At 45.4% G+C, this 16172-nt stretch overlaps 1 protein-coding gene and 1 non-coding gene across 2 annotated transcripts in view; one reads left to right on the forward strand and one right to left on the reverse strand.

The window, feature by feature from the left end:
* The window catches only part of DOC2B (double C2 domain beta), a 125555-nt gene that overhangs the window by 54972 nt on the left and 54411 nt on the right, over window positions 1–16172 (forward strand). Inside the window, exons 3-4 of the mRNA XM_035139755.2 lie at window positions 5767–5841; window positions 13057–13166. Of these exons, the coding sequence (XP_034995646.1) occupies window positions 5767–5841; window positions 13057–13166 (185 nt within the window). The remainder of the gene's footprint in view (window positions 1–5766; window positions 5842–13056; window positions 13167–16172) is intronic.
* TRNAR-UCU (transfer RNA arginine (anticodon UCU)) lies at window positions 9489–9574 on the reverse strand. Its single transcript is given in 2 exon segments — window positions 9489–9524; window positions 9538–9574. It is a non-coding gene; the product is annotated as a tRNA-Arg (tRNA).

Consider the following 16172-nt stretch of genomic DNA (forward strand, 5'->3'; position numbering starts at 1 on the left):
CTGGAAGTAAAGTTGGCAGCAGTCAGGGCTCTTTCGGAGCCCACCCAGGAGATGCTGGAGATTAAAACTGAGACCTTCTGCAAATCAGATGTTCTGCCAATAAGCTGCCTATTTGCCTCTATTGTGGGGATGTTTCAAGTGGCCAACCCCCACCCCCACCCTCTCTCTTGCCCCATCTTTGTGCTAGCCAGCCGTGTGGGGTTTTTGTCTGCCTGTGTTTTTTTTCAAGGACATTGACAGGACTATGCTAGAGACTTATCCCGGTGTGTGTTAATTTGTGCAGAATCCAGACAGATCATCTTATAGCATAGGACATATCCTTGGGGCTGTTGTGCCTGTTCAGGAGGCTGACATTTTAAAAGCCTTCAATATTTCAACAGCGCCTGGGAACTTTTTATTCATGTATTCTTAAAAATAAATAAAAATGAGCTCAGTTTTCCATTCTCCTTTTGATCTTCCCTCCAATCATTTTAATCTTTGGCTGTATAATATCAATTTGGAAGTCCCGCCTGCATTCTAAAGCCATGCAAATCCAGGGATCATTTTCATTGTTCATTTGGGACGATTTGTGCTCACAATGTTATCAGGGCAGTTATACAGAATATCACTTCCAATACTGTCCCAGCCTGCAAAAGTTTTGGGGCGGACAGACTGCTTTCTTTCCGATCGGCTCATGCCCTGTAAAGCCCCCTGTGACTTTTCATATCATAATTGTTATACCTTGGCTTGTGTCAAACCAAATTCTGTTCAGAGTTAGGCCCATTTGAATGAAGGGAGTTAAGTTACTCATGTCTATTCATTTCAATGGGTCTACTCTGAAAGTTGGTACATACAAATCCATTACATTTTAGGGGAAATGGCATGCAAAAAGAAGCACCTATTAGCAGAAACATGCCCTAAGATGCATTTTCATGAGGGCTAGAATAGGGGTGGATTTTAGGGTGAATTTCATTAGGAATTTGCATTTTAGGGCGAATTTCTACTAATAGGCGCTTCTTTTTGTGCAAAGCAATTTCCCTTAATATAATCTGCTTTCATTATTTCTATTATATAAATAGATATAGATATAGATAATTTCTTACATTAAGAGCCCGCCTTTTCCCTCCAAGAAGCTCAAGGCAGTGTGCATCGTTTTCTCCCTCTCCATTTTATCCCCACAACAACCCTCTGAGGTAGGCTAGGCTGAGAGAGGCAGTAACCGGCCCAAGATCAGCCAGTGAGCTTCATGGCTGAGTGAAGGATTGGAACCCAGGTCTTTGTCCAGCACTCTAATAACTACTCCACACGGCCACCAATTAACGCGCACTTTACTCCAGTGAAGTCTCCTAACAACTCTCAGACCCCCTTGACAAACTACAGTTCCCAGGATTCTTTTTGGGGCGGGTGGGCTGGAGCAGTGGATGTTTAAAGTGGCATGAGAAGAGAAGGTGAAGGGGTGATATGATAGCCATGTTCAAATATATAAAAGGATGTCATATGGAAGAGGGAGAAAGATTGTTTTCTGCTGCTCCAGAGAAGCGGACACGGAGCAACGGATTCAAACTACAAGAAAGAAGATTCCACCTAAACATTAGGAAGAACTTCCTGACAGTAAGAGCTGTTCGGCAGTGGAATGTGCTACCAAGGAGTGTGGTGGAGTCTCCTTCTTTGGAGGTCTTTAAGCAGAGGCTTGACAGGCATATGTCAAGAATGCTTTGATGGTGTTTCCTGCTTGGCAGGGGGTTGGACTGAATGGCCCTTGTGGTCTCTTCCAACTCTACGATTCTATGATTCTATGATTCTGTTTTGAATGCATAGCTCTGGTGCAGCTTTCCCCCTCTTTCATGCTATAATTAAAGTAGGGGCCTCTTAATGGCTCCGTCAGGTGGCCAGAAATGATATGAAGGACACACACACACACACACACACACACACACACACACTGACCTTTCCATCCATTTACCCCTCTCCTCCCACGTCATTTCAGAAAGGCCCTTTATGGCTTCCTTAGAAGGTAATTCAATTGCAGCAAAATCAAATTGCTACGCAGGGTCTATTTCACGCTTGTTTTCTGGGAGGGAGAAAGAGGCGGCTTTTATGAGCATCATCTACACACACACACAACCACATTGCAGACTCTCAGGTTGTGCAATCAGGCAAAAAGCTCTGCTGAGCTAGTGAAGCCTGGGAAGAGAGAGAGAGAGAGAGAGAGAGAGAGAGAGAGAGAGAGAGAGAGAGAGAGAGAGAGAGAGAGTGGGGACGCTTCCGTTCTTGCCCCATCATGGCCCACATTTCCTTGGTGTCATTTGTCAGGGCAGCCCAGAGGGGGGAAATGGCCAAGGGCAGCCCATTCGCCTCTCTTTCTTTGCCGCTCTCTTTTCTCTCTCTTGTTCTCACGCTGCCACCCCTTCTTCTTTTTTTAAAAAAATTCATCTTTATTAATTTTACACATAAGAAAACCATACAAAAAGAAAAAAAAGAAAAAACACAAAAAGAAATAATACAAAACAAAAACACCACAAAAAAGAAAAAATAAGAAAAAATTATCTAATAATCTTATATCATCATCATATCATTTGGACTCCCCCGGTTCCCCCCCCATTGGTTCCCCATTTCCAATTCCTTATAGAACAGTTTTCACATAATACCAATCATTTTCCAATTGATTAAAATTTCCTCTCTAATTATCTCCTTTCAATTTTATCTATTGACTCAATTTTTTATATACATACATTCTAATTAATTAATTCCCCAACTTAAATTTTCACCAGAAATGAATTCCCTTTTAATACTTCATTCTTCCCTCCTTCCCCTGGACCCAGGTTACCCAGAAAACCCAGCAAATTCCATATTTCATACCAGTGTCAGACTTTTCCAATCAATCCAGCCTCACATGATTAAACTTTTTAACCCACCCCCACCCTTACCGCAAACTTCCAACAGTGTTTTGTGGACCCAGCATGTTGTTTCCCCATTTTTCTTGCTGCTTCCCCACACCCTCCTCCCATCCCAGTTTCCCGGTGGTTTCCCTGCACTCCCTCTCTCACTGGGAGTGCAAGAGTCCTCCCTGGTTCTCCGTTGAGGGGTTCTTTAATCAAGTCCAGAATTTGACCCACATCTCTCACTTGTGGGACAATCAAGCTGCCACCCCTTCTTTCTCCCTCCTCCCCCCCCCCAGCCACATGAAATTAGGCCAGAGGGTGCGTGAAATCAGGCCTTCGGGCCACAGGTTCACCTGCTGTAATGGCTGGTATCCATTGGCAGTTGAGACTGCAACCAAGTGTTGCAGCGTGCAGAGCTCCTGTTTACTGCTCCATTCCGTCAGCCATGACCTCCTCCAAAGGACTTCCTCTTCCTTCAGTCCACCATTGTGTGGGCACTGCACATGTTCTGTTTCTTGAGGGGGCTTCTAGACATCTCGACCTCACCACCACCGATTCTTATCGTCTTCCAAAGCAACTACTCTATTCCGAACTTAAAAATGGAAAGCGTAATGCTGGTGGTCAACAAAAGAGGTTTAAAGACTCTCTCAAAAGAATGTAGTATAAACACTGACAACTGGGAAACACTGGCCTGCGAGCACTCCAGTTGGAGAACAGCCTTACCAAAGGTGTCATGGGCTTTGAAGAAACTCGATCTCAGTGCTAAGAGGAAGGCACGCTTGGGAAATCCACACCGTGATCAACTCCCGCCTGGAAACCAATGTCCCCACTGTGGAAGGACGTGTGGATCCAGAATTGGCCTCCACAGTCACTTACGGACCCATTGTTAAAATCGTGTTTATGGAAGACAATCTTACTCGGCTACGAATGATCGCCGAAAAAGAAGAAGAAGACCTTTTCATGGAGGGATATTGGTGAAAGGGCAGTTTAAGAAGGATATCAACAAGCTGGAAGATGTGCCGAAGAGGGAAACCAGGATGATCAAGGATCTGGAAGCCAAGCCTTGTGAGGAACGGTTGAGGAAGTTGGTTATGTGTAGCCTAGAAAAGAGGAGATATGATAGCCATCTTCAAATATCTAGAGAGCTACCACATGGAAGTTGGAGCAAGCTTGTTTTCTCCTGCAATGGAGGGTTGGACCTGAACCAATGGATTCAAACAACAAGAAAGGAGATCCTGATTAAGCATTAGGAAGAACTTTCTGAAGAAGTGTGCATGCACACGAAAGCTCATACCAAAATAAAAACTTAGTTGGTCTTTAAGGTGCTACTGAAGGAATTTTTTTATTAACTTTCTGACAGTAAGACAGTGGAACGGATTCCCCTCAGGAGGTTGTGGACTCTCCTTCCTGGGAGGCTTTTAAGCAGAGGTTGGATGGCCCTCTGTCATGGATGCTTTAGCTGAGATCCCTGCATTGCAGGGGGTTGGACTAGATGACTTTTGGGTATCCCTTCCAACTCTGCAATGCTGTGATCCTGTGATTCCTCTTCCACCCCTTGAATCAAACACAAGACCCCTGGCTTTTGTCATTCCGCTGCCTCTGCTTAATCAGGTACAGCCACCCCCTCTCAGCATCCTGCAGTAATGTGGCAACAAAAGGAACATGTTTGCACACAAGCAATTATCAAAAATGCCAGAGCCCCGTAATTTGGTACCTCGAGAAACCGCTCAGTTACTTAAGCTGGGAATTAATTGTGAGTTGGAAGAAACCTAGAATTAGCTGCCAGAACAACAGCAAGGCTGTAATTAATTATCTAGGTGGTTTATTGGATTCGACCCAGTATCATGGCTTTGGAGAGAACAGTGATGAATTGCAGGTTTCCATCCACAACTGGGAGAACCCAGGATGCCGTTTCCTGGCTTATTTGAAATGTAGCTGCTTTGCTCATCCTTCTCCAGCTCTCGGTAACCTTGCCCTGGCTTGGAAGTGGCTCGCGAGTAGAGCAACTGCTTTGCGTGCAGAAGGTCCCAGGTTCAATCGCTTGAGTTCTCCAGGCGGGGCTGGGAGTGCCCCTTGCCAGACACCCTGGAGCAGGGGTCAGCAAACTTTTTCAGCAGGGGGCTGGTCCACTGTCCCTCAGACCTTGTGGGGGGCCGGACTATATTTTGAAAAAGAAAAAGAAATGAATGAATTTCTATGCCCCACAAATAACCCAGAGATGCATTTTAAATAAAAGGACACATTCTACTCATGTAAAAACACCAGGCAGGCCCCACAAATAACCCAGAGATGCATTTTAAATAAAAGGACACATTCTACTCATGTAAAAACACGCTGATTCCTGGACCATCTGCAGGCCGGATTTAGAAGGCGATTGGGCCGGATCCGGCCCCCGGGCCTTAGTTTGCCTACCCATGCCCTGGAGAGTCACTGCCAGTCAGTGTAGACAAAACTGAGCTGGATGGACTACTGGTCTGGTTTGATACATGCCAAGTCAAGTCGTTCTATTACAGTTGATGACCAGGATCAAAACAAAACACCCATTACAAAATTTAAAAGCTCAAGGCAGAATACAATAATATTTAAAAATATTTAAAAAATACCCACATATACATGAAAGAGCAGTTCTGGGTGGACATTTATCTGTCAGAAAGGAAACCCTTCTGACCTAGGACTGTGTCAATATGTTATACTAATCCTGGGTGCTAATCGCTGAATGTCCTATTTTAATAGATGCTGCACAAAATTTGGCCACCCATTGTGTTATTCCGGGATTGTTGTCTAGGAGCAGCAGAGTGGCAAGAAACCAAAGTGAGGGGGATACGTGATTATTATTTTTATTTTTATTTGCAGGAATTTCCCCCTTTATAACTTGACGTTCTCTCTCCCTTCTCTCTTTTTCAAGGGTCTCAAGCCCATGGATCACAATGGACTCTCAGACCCCTATGTGAAACTACACCTGCTTCCTGGCGCCAGCAAGGTAGGACATGGACCCCTTTTTATCTGGGGGGGCATCTCCAATGCGGCCTCTGTGGGCACTGCAGCATTCTCACCTCACAAACAAACCCCCCCCCCGGTGCCCACTCAATTTTTACTTAAAATAAATTAGGAGGGGGAAGTTGGGGGGTGGTTACCTGCTTTTGGGGAGGATTGCCTGTTTTTTTGGGGGGGGAGGAATGTACAAGGCATTTTGCCTCTTAATTTGGGGGTGGGGTGTTCCAATAATCTCCACCTTTTCTTCTGGGAAATGGGTATTTTTGTGGTGCTGGCAACAGTTTCTTAGTTTTCCAAATGTACGTGAAGTTTTGGGAGTGGGGTAGGTTTTTGCAGGAGCAGACTGGGGGTGTGAGACACCCCCCCCCCCATGTAGCAGGTCTCTCTAGGAGTGGCTGTAAAGGCGCTGCAAGCTCTGGTGCATGCTCTGGTTATCTTCCTCTTGGACTACTGCAATGCGCTCTACTTGGGGCTACCTTTGAAGGTGACCCGGAAACTACAACTAATCCAGAATGCGGCAGCTAGACTGGTGACTGGGAGCGGCCGCCGAGACCACATAACACCGGTCTTGAAAGATCTACATTGGCTCCCAGTACGTTTCCGAGCACAATTCAAAGTGTTGGTGCTGACCTTTGAAGCCCTAAACGGCCTCGGTCCAGAATACCTGAAGGAGCGTCTCCACCTCCATCATTCTGCCCGGACACAGAGGTCCAGCACCGAGGACCTTCTGACGGTTCCCTCGTTGCGAGAAGCCAAGTTGCAGGGAACCAGGCAGAGGGCCTTCTCGGTGGTGGCGCCTGCCCTGTGGAACGCCCCCCCGACAGGTGTCAAAGAGAAAAACAGCTACCAGATTTTTAGAAGACACCTGAAGGCAGCCCTGTTTGGGGAGGCTTTTAATGTTTAATTGTTTTATTTCATTTTTCTGTTGTAAGCCGCCCAGATGGGCGGGGTATAAATAATAATAATAATAATAATAATAATAATAATAATAATATATTATTATTATTATTATTATTATTATTATTATTATTATTATTGGAAAGTTCTGAGGCTCTCTCTGGCCTGCAGTCTTAACTAGGGTCCAATAACGACAACAAGAGTTTTACTATATTTTGAAAAGGCTTTAAAATGCTTCGTAGGAAGTGATTCATCAATGAAATGGTTGTTGTTAAGACTAATAATTATATCCAACCGCATTCTAATCTGAGTCGACCCACACACACCCCGGGATTACTAGTCATGCCCACCAATTTCCCTGGGTCTGCTCTGTGCAACGGTGGTCCTAAAGCTAAACAGACAAATATTGATCTTCAGGGGCTTCCCAGCAGATGGTATATGTGTGCGTTTGTGTGCCTGACATGCTAATCTCTTCCCACCTCCCTCGGTTCCTAGAAAACGTGGCGGATTTTTCAGGTCACATTGCGAAGAAGCCAGGGAGCCCCAGTGCTTTGCGAGCTAATTGATAAATGATTGTGGAATTACGTTTTGGGGAGGGCGCCGTCAAGGTCGAGGCATGGAGAGGAATGAAAAACTATAAATAACCCTGGTGGAGTGAAGGGGAAGAAGCAGGGCAGCGGGGCGGGGGTGGGGAGACAGTCTATGTATGCCGGGAGTCGCCATTTTAGCTCCCTCCAGATGTTGCTGGACTCTAATTCCCAGTAGCCACAGCAGCCAGCATTGGTCAAGGATGCTGAGAGTTGCTATCCAGAAACATTTGGAAGGCCAGAGGGTCCCCATCCCTGATTAAAAGATCCCAGCCTTTCACCCACCAGATGCTCTCCAGATGTTGTTGGACTCCAATTCCCATCATCCATTCATGGATGATGGGAGTTGGAGTCCAGTAGCTATGCTCTGCCTCCATAGTGGGAGGCAGCAATGCTTCTGAATGCCCGTTGCTGGACACCACAGGAGGGGAGAGTAATCTTCTTCTTGAACCCTGATTGCAGGTTTCCCACAGGCGACAAGTTGGCCATTGCGAGAAGAGGCTGCTGGCCTAGATGAGCCATTGGACTGATCCAGCAGGCTCTTCTTTATGTGCTTAGGTTCTGAACTTGGATGGTTTTAAAAGAGGATTTCCTGGGACGGACTGCCAATCCTCATGCTGTAGCTGACGTGGCCACCTATTGGCGGCCGTGTGAACTGCAGAGCCTGATGACACACTACATTTCTATGTATATAGGGAGAAATGTACTTGAAAATATGTAACAGATCTTCATCTGTCCTGACTGTAGCCTTGAACGAAATGTTGCCCGTGACTTTAGGAAGCTCCTTGACCGAGGAAGCTACCCTTCCTTGTAACAAGAGTGGCATCTTTTATTGCTCCTGCTATTAACTTGACATGCTAAATGCCCCCCAGTTTCCCCACTAATGCAGCCCTCACCAAGTAAAGATGATAAATGTAAGCCGCTGCCAAAAAATGTTCAGTGGACAACTTCTTATACATCGATTTCATCAGAGCTCGTTACCTTGAAAAGTGGCCCAGTCGGGGAGAATGAACTGTCTCGCTTTACATCCAATTAGAGTGGAAATTGGATCTCTGTCCGGTTGGCCTCCTGATGCGGCAAATTAATGGGGAAGCCCTACCTGGAGGAGGAACCCGTGGGCCGGTTCCCCCACTGCTGCCCCTCCTTGCAAAACGATGCCTCCATCTCCATTCTTGATGGAAGCTGACCTGTCTCAGGGCGGAAAGATCAGAATTAAATAAATTCTGTTGAGAGCTATCTGTCAGGATTCAGGGCCGGGAAGGGGAAGAAGAAGATGGATGAGGTGCAGGAAAGAGGGAGAGGGAGAGATTGAAAATGCGACTTGACTCGGAATCAATGACCGCTTCTACCCTCGGGTTGTGCTTTGATGGCAAAGGAAAGACTTCCTGGTGGATGAGAAAGGTTACCAGCTACTGAAGGACTTTTCATTTCTGCTCTAAGTAAATGAGCTGTTGGCAGGGATTGGTGTAGCTACACCATAGAAGCCAAGGAGGTATGTGCACAGGGGCAGTTGAATAGCTTCAGCCCCATCTTCCATTTGTTTTAGTTGTGCATACAATTGCATCTCCAGACGATGAAGCATATGCTTCATTTTGTTGTTGTTTAGTCGTTTAGTCATGTCCAACTCTTTGTGACCCCATGGACCATAGCACGCCAGGCACTCCTGTCTTCCACTGCCTCCCGCAGTTTGGTCAAACTCACGTTCGTAGCTTCGAGAACACTGTCCAACCACCTCGCCCTCTGTCGTCCCCTTCTCCTAGTGCCCTCAATCTTTCCCAACATCAGGGTATTTTCCAGGGAGTCTTCTCTTCTCATGAGGTGGCCAGATTATTGGAGCCTCAGCTTCAGGATCTGTCCTTCCAGTGAGGACTCAGGGCTGATTTCCTTCAGAATGGATAGGTTTGATCTTCTCGCAGTCCATGGGACTCTCAAGAGTCTCCTCCAGCACCATAATTCAAAAGCATCAATTCTTTGGTGATCAGCCTTCTTTATGGTCCAGCTCTCACTTCCATACATCACTACTGGGAAAACCATAGCTTTAACTATACGGACCTTTGTTGGCAAGGTGATGTCTCTGCTTTTTAATGCAAATTCCCCAGTGGGTACTGGGATCTTTGGCAAATTTGTTTTCATCCTCAAAAGAAACCTGTGACTCTGGTGGGACTCGAACCCACAACCTTTGAATCACTTTACTACGCTAGAAGTCCAATGCGCTATCCATTGTGCCACAGAGCCGTGCGTTATGCTTCATTTTCGCCTATTTTAATTGTCATTCACATTTATACCCTACCTGTACTTTTCCTCCAAGGAGCTCAATGCAGCTTACCTTCTGCATTTCAGTGGGAGGGAAGTGTCAACAACACCACAGAAAATAACGTACTTTTTAAGGTAATATTCACAGACTTTTTAAAGCAAATATCGCTCCTGTTTACTTCTATAATTTCCGCTCCTAGCCGCGAACAGACTTGCGAATTGCAAGGACTTCTGCTCCTATCTCCATCTCCAATGGAACTGTCCAACATTTCCTGCTTCCATTTCCAGCGCCATTGCTCAACATCCCTAATCTCTATAAACCTTGCATAGAACACAGAACGGCAATATTAATCATGCAGGTAAAGGGGAAAAGCAAGAAATCATCAGCCTCATTAAGAAACAAACCTTTGTGGCTTCTCAATCATGTCTCAATAAAAGCTTGCATTTTTATTTTTATTTTATTTTTTAAAATGGACCAAATACGCCAAGGCAGCCATTATGGTAGTGAGAAATTATTATGCCAATACCTAAGGATATTTTAAAGGCCTGCCGACTGCAATATATTCTCATCACTTATGGTCTCTCTCTTCCCTGAGACTTTGTGGAATCGCCCTTAGCTGGGCTCCTGAGTCTTGCAAGGACTTCAATTTGTCTGCCTTCCTGAACCCTGCCCTGCCACTCAGCCACAGCTCTTCCCTTAAAAATAAAGCAAGGTACCAGTCCTCAAATTTCTGAATGATGGACTGGTTTAAATAGGAACCCAGGAAGCTGACTTATACTGACAGTGAGACCTTTGCTCTTTCAAGCTCAGTATTGCCTGCACTGATTGGCAGCAACTCTCCAGAGTTTGAGCAGAGGATGTTCCCAGCCCTACCTCAACCTAAAATGGAACAACTCTGTGTGCTCTTTGTCAATACTGTTCCCGATGTGCCTCTATCCTTCTTAAAGTGGGGTGCCCAGAACAGGATGCATAACTGCAGGTGTGTCTGAGGAGCTCAGGATAAGGTGGGGTTACTGTTCCCCATTGCTTTTTTTTTTCTAGGGGTACATATACTCCTAAACATTTTGTGAATCTTTGTACTTTTGTCCATTTACTGTATTTATTTACCCAGATTTGAACTATAAAATGGTGATTTTCTTGAGTCAAAATGAGAGTACCCCTAAACATTTTTTAAAGAAAAAAAAGCACCTCTGTTTCCTATGTCTTGGAAACAATGGTTCTGTTCATGCAGCCCAAAAATCACATTTGCTTCCCTTGCCACACAGCATCATGCAACTGGCTCGTTGCAATGGGCTACAGCCCTGAGATCTTTTTCATATGTATCGACAAAACGTATTACATTTTGTACTTTGTGTAATTTGTGGAGGGAATGATTGCAAGGACAAAAGGAGAGGTCTGACCACGAGACTCATCTGTTTGCTGTGTGGACAAGACAAATAGATATTCCTGTAAAGGCTGCACATTTTCTGTCTGAAAGAATTGATGTGGGGAAACAGATATATTCTGGGGGTGCAAGAATATATCCTGCCTGCTCTGGGATACCAGAAGCCCCTCCTGTTTCTCACACTATAACTAAGCTTTCCTCTGAAATTCATGAAAGCTAGAATCTTAATCGGGGACCCAGGTGGCGCTGTGGTTAAACCACTGAGCCTAGGGCTTGCTGATCAGAAGGTCGGCCGTTCGAATCCCTGCGACAGGGTGAACTCCCATTGCTCGGTCCCAGCTCCTGCCAACCTAGCAGTTCGAAAGCACGTCAAAATGCAAGTAGATAAATAGGAACCGCTACAGCGGGAAGGTAAACGGCGTTTCCATGTGCTGCTCTGGTTTGCCAGAAGCGGCTTAGTCATGCTGGCCACATGACCTGGAAGCTATACACCGGCTCCCTCGGCCAATAATGCGAGATGATCGTGCAACCCCAGAGTCGGTCACAACTGGACCTAATGGTCAGGGGTCCCTTTACCTTTACCTTTAGAATCTTAATCAATATTTTTTTTTAAGAAAGAGATTCATGGTTCCTTTGTGAAAGCAACCTTGTTCTAGATCCATGTGGGTTCTGCAGATTTCAGGCCCAGAAATCCATGTGGGTTCTGCAGATTTCAGGCCCAGGTGCAGGGCAGGGGTCCCAATGCAGTGTGATTTGTGAGTTTCATTCATGTAGCCTGCAGCATGACTCTGGGTTTTTTGTTTTTTATTAACAAAAATATACATACATAACCGGTGAAAAAACATCTACATGAAAAAGGAATAGAGAAAGAAACAAAAATTGAAAAAAAAACACAACTAAATGACAATTGTGGGGGGGCGGACTATATTTTGGAAAAAAAAAAATCAACGAATTCCTATGCCCCACAAATAACCCAGAGATGCATTTTAAATAAAAGGACACATTCTACTCATGTAAAAACACCATGCAGGCCCCACAAATAACCCAGAGATGCATTTTAAATAAAAAGACACATTCTACTCATGTAAAAATATGCTGATTCCCAGACCGTCCGCGGGCCAGATTTAGAAGGTGATTGGGCCGCATCCGGCCCCCGGGCCTTAGTTTGGGACCCCCTGACTTAAACAGTAAGAATACCTATCTACTGATAAGTAATGTTTAATATAATTCAAACCTATATTAGTATTTCTTATACATTATAACCTTTGATTTGGATTGAATCCCTTTACCATTTATTATATTATTGACTTCCTTCTGCCTCATTACGGTTCCGGTTCAAGTTTTCCTGTTTTATACCCTGTGTTTAATTCTTTATCCTCATCAGAATGAAGAAAAGATATTTCCCTATTTGCAGAGTTATTCAAAACACAACCAAGTCTTCATATTGGAACCTTGTTTCGTCAAGTACTTGTTAGAACATCCCCATTCTTTTTTAACTTTGTCTGTTGATTCTTTTCTTATTGGCTCCGTCATTTTCGCGAGTTCCAAGCGCTCGCATAATTTTAGCTGCCGTTCCTCTCTTGATGGAATAAGTTCACTCTTCCAGTATTTAGCTACTAAAATTCTGGCTGCTGCCAAAGCATAGAGGAATACTCTTTTACTTCCGTTTGGAATGTTCTGCACGACTGTGGATTTGTGGTTGAGGATGGGAGATGGCAACGGCATTGCAGTGGAACACCTGCTTGGAGGATTGTTCATATCTATAAGCTCTCTGCACTTGAAGACATAGCACATGGGGGGGAGGATTCTAGACAAGTCATAGAACCATAGAATTGTAGAGTTGGAAAGGACCCTGGGGGTAATCTAGTCCAACCCCCTGCAATGCAGGAATCTCAGCTAAAACAAGCCCGGCCGTCGTAGGCTTCCTGTGAGGGGAGGAGGCTCACATTTCAAGATGGGGGTGGGCAAAGCAGGGGTGGCCCAGAATGTGAGGATGCCATTTTTTAATCTCTCTGCCACAATCCAGCACAAGGCATATTCAGACCCTTTGTTATCTCCTCTCGTTTCCGCTGCCTGCAGGCGAATAAGCTGCGGACCAAAACCTTGCGGAACACCTTGAATCCGACTTGGAATGAAACCCTGACGTACTACGGGATCACCGACGAGGACATGATCCGCAAGACGCTCAGGTGAGCAGGAGCCCCCAGGGCTCCATCGCCTGGTGGCCCCGCTAGAAATTGCTGGTTTTAAAGATGTATTTTGTGCGCAAATGTGTGCTATTGTATCATGGTTATGGATGGGAAGAACAACGGTTCGTTTCATACAGGTATGGAGAACTTCAGGTTGGGCAAGGCCTAATGTGGCCCTCTGCACCTCTCTTTCTGGCCCTTACTTTCGGCTGCCTGGAATGTGTGCTGGAACCCTGACAACGCATTTGGGTTGCCTGGAAGGATACAGAGGGAGGAGGGCAGTTCTGAGTGCGTGCAGAAACTAACTAGCCTGCTGTACCAAAGGTAACTTGTGGCTCCACCCACTTTTTGATCTGGCCCCGCCCACCACTGACATGTGGCCCCCGGAAGCTTGCTCAGAAGGGTTGAAAAGGTGCTCTCCACCCTTGGCATAACACATTTCTTAGCCGCCTTCCAAAAACACAGAGTTTTCCTGAGCATTCAGCATGTAATAAAATCAGCTTGAAATGCATATTCAAAGAATCAACCAGCCTTTCACATTACTCGCACCTGCCAGATGTTTTTGGACCACAATTCTCAATAGCCTGGCAGGTGAGGGGATAACTAAGCACAGAACAATTAAGAAACATCTACCAACCTAATCTGCCCCTTCTGTTAAAAGCAGTGATAAGGGAGCTCTGTATCAGAGGTTCCCAAACTTTTTTTGCCTGCCCCTTTGGTTCTATAAAGTCATCCCCAGTTCTCACTGCTCTACCCTGTGAAAAGCTTTATTATTTTTAAAATCAATTTATTGTACTAGCCCAAGGCCATGACAAACCCATACAATCGGTTTGAAATGTAACTCAAACAGCTGCAAATAAAAGCAGAGACCATATATTGCAAGATAACCGATAACAGGGATACGGTCACAGCTACACGAACTGAGTTTTCAGGTTATGCCTCCGAATCGCCCCTTACAATTTATGTCAATTTTAACCAGTGCCTCCTCCCTAATATTTTTTGCCACCAGAGCAAAAGGGGCCAATTTATGGGTCAGGAAGGCATTGTCGTCACTCAACGGCCCATGCAACCTTTCCTGTCAGGGAGAACCTGCTCTCTTTGTACAAACAGGGATTTTAGAAAGTGCCTCGCTGGATCTGCGTATAAGGGACAAGTCAACATATCATGGAAAATATATTCCAGACTGTCTGTATACAGTATCTTATTCTAACGATCATTCAGAACTGAAGAAGACATCACTTGAAATTGCAGCTCAATAAAAGCTGTAAAAAATAATAATTAAACGCAGAACAATAAAAAAATCTAACATCCTAATCTAAAAGCAAGGATATGGTTCCCAAACTTGGGGGGGGCACCCCTTGGTTAATAATAATTTTATTTTTTATACCCCATCCATCTGACTGGGTTTCTCCAGTCACTCTGGGCAGCTTCCAACATATATAAAAATGTAATAAAATATCAAACGTTAAAAACTTCCTGATATAGGGCAGCTTTCAGATGTCTTCCCCAGGGCCCCCTACCCCACCCCATAAAAAGCATTATTCAGAATAGCAGCTTGCATGGCCCACTATGGAAGACAATGACACAATAAAATTTGAAACAGCAACAATTAATTTGTTCAGAATCCAATTAAAACTGTTGTATTAATTCAACAAAATTGATGGAACTTGATCCGCTGCAGCCAGCAACTACCAAGATTACTGGCTAGCTTGTGACGGCTCCACATTGATTAATTGATAAATTCAGAGTCTTGAGATTGTGATGGGCAGAATCCGCGCCAGGGTTCTGTGGCATTCTGAGTGGCAGACGTTATCTGCTTTCTCATCTCGTCGTGTTCAGGGCACCATCTCTCTACGGCGTAGTTTGGGATTCCGTTCAGATCCTCGATAGAGCCATTAAAATCTCCTTTCTCGGCAGCTGATCAGGGCAGCATTCTTATTTATCGAGGGCCATCATTTGCACTTGCGTCGCTGCTCCGGCATCAATCAGAGCGTCCCCTCCTGAGAAGGGTGCTTGATTTATAAGCCACCTGGCTTCAGGAGATAGCTTCCGAGGATCTATCTTATGAGCACTTCATCACCTTAAAGGTTCGCAATTCATCAGCTACTATGTGCAAGGATGTGTGTGCGTGTTTACACAACCGGCGGCAGCAAAGCTAGAACTAAACCTCTTCCCCCTCCCCAGATCCGCTAAGTTTATTTTAATTCTTTTGCTTCTAGCTGAGGAAACAGTTCACCGACTGCAGATTCTTAGGCTAAGGCAGGCAAGTCCAAAGTCCATCTCAGGGGCCTAATCTGCCCCGCCGGTTGGTTTAATCCAGCCCCTGTGGCAGTTTATTCCCTGGGGTAAAATCCTAAGAAAAACTCAACAACTTCAATCCTAAAAAAAAGGTCAACATCTTTGGTCGGCCCTTGGTCGGCTCCCATGGCCCTTCACCTCATCAAAACTGGCCCTCTTCGAAAACAGTTTGGGCTAAGAGGAGTATTAGATTTCAAGGAGAGGTGAGCAGGCAGGGTGGTTTGTGAGACCCTGAGCGAGCAGGGACAGGAAAGGACCAGACTATCCAATATATCAGAGCTGTGTGTTGCCACTGAATTTTAAAAAAATAAAATAAAGTTCTGCTGCGAGGCCCTTTAAATTCTGCGCCTGGAAAAGTGCTGTTCTGCAATTGGGATAGTTTCTGCAAGTCACATAAAACTGCATAGATCAGGGGTCGGCAACCTCTGGCCCATGGGCCGGATGCGGCCCACGAAGGCTGTTTATCCGGCCCACAGGACGCCCGTGACCCAAGCCGCCCACTCGGCGAGCCCCCCGTGCACTGTGCTAAACCGGCGCAGCGCAGTGCAGGGACTCACTGAGAGGTGCTGGAAATGGTGCTCAGACGCCGAAAATTGCTTCTGCAGCTGCACAGACACCGAAAATCGCTTCTGCGCAGGCGCAATTTCTGGCATCTGCGCAGCTGCAGAAGCAATTTCCGGTGCTGCGGACATGCTCAGATGCCATTTC

This window comes from Zootoca vivipara, chromosome 15 (assembly GCF_963506605.1).
Source record: "Zootoca vivipara chromosome 15, rZooViv1.1, whole genome shotgun sequence".
Taxonomy (NCBI): domain Eukaryota; kingdom Metazoa; phylum Chordata; class Lepidosauria; order Squamata; family Lacertidae; genus Zootoca; species Zootoca vivipara.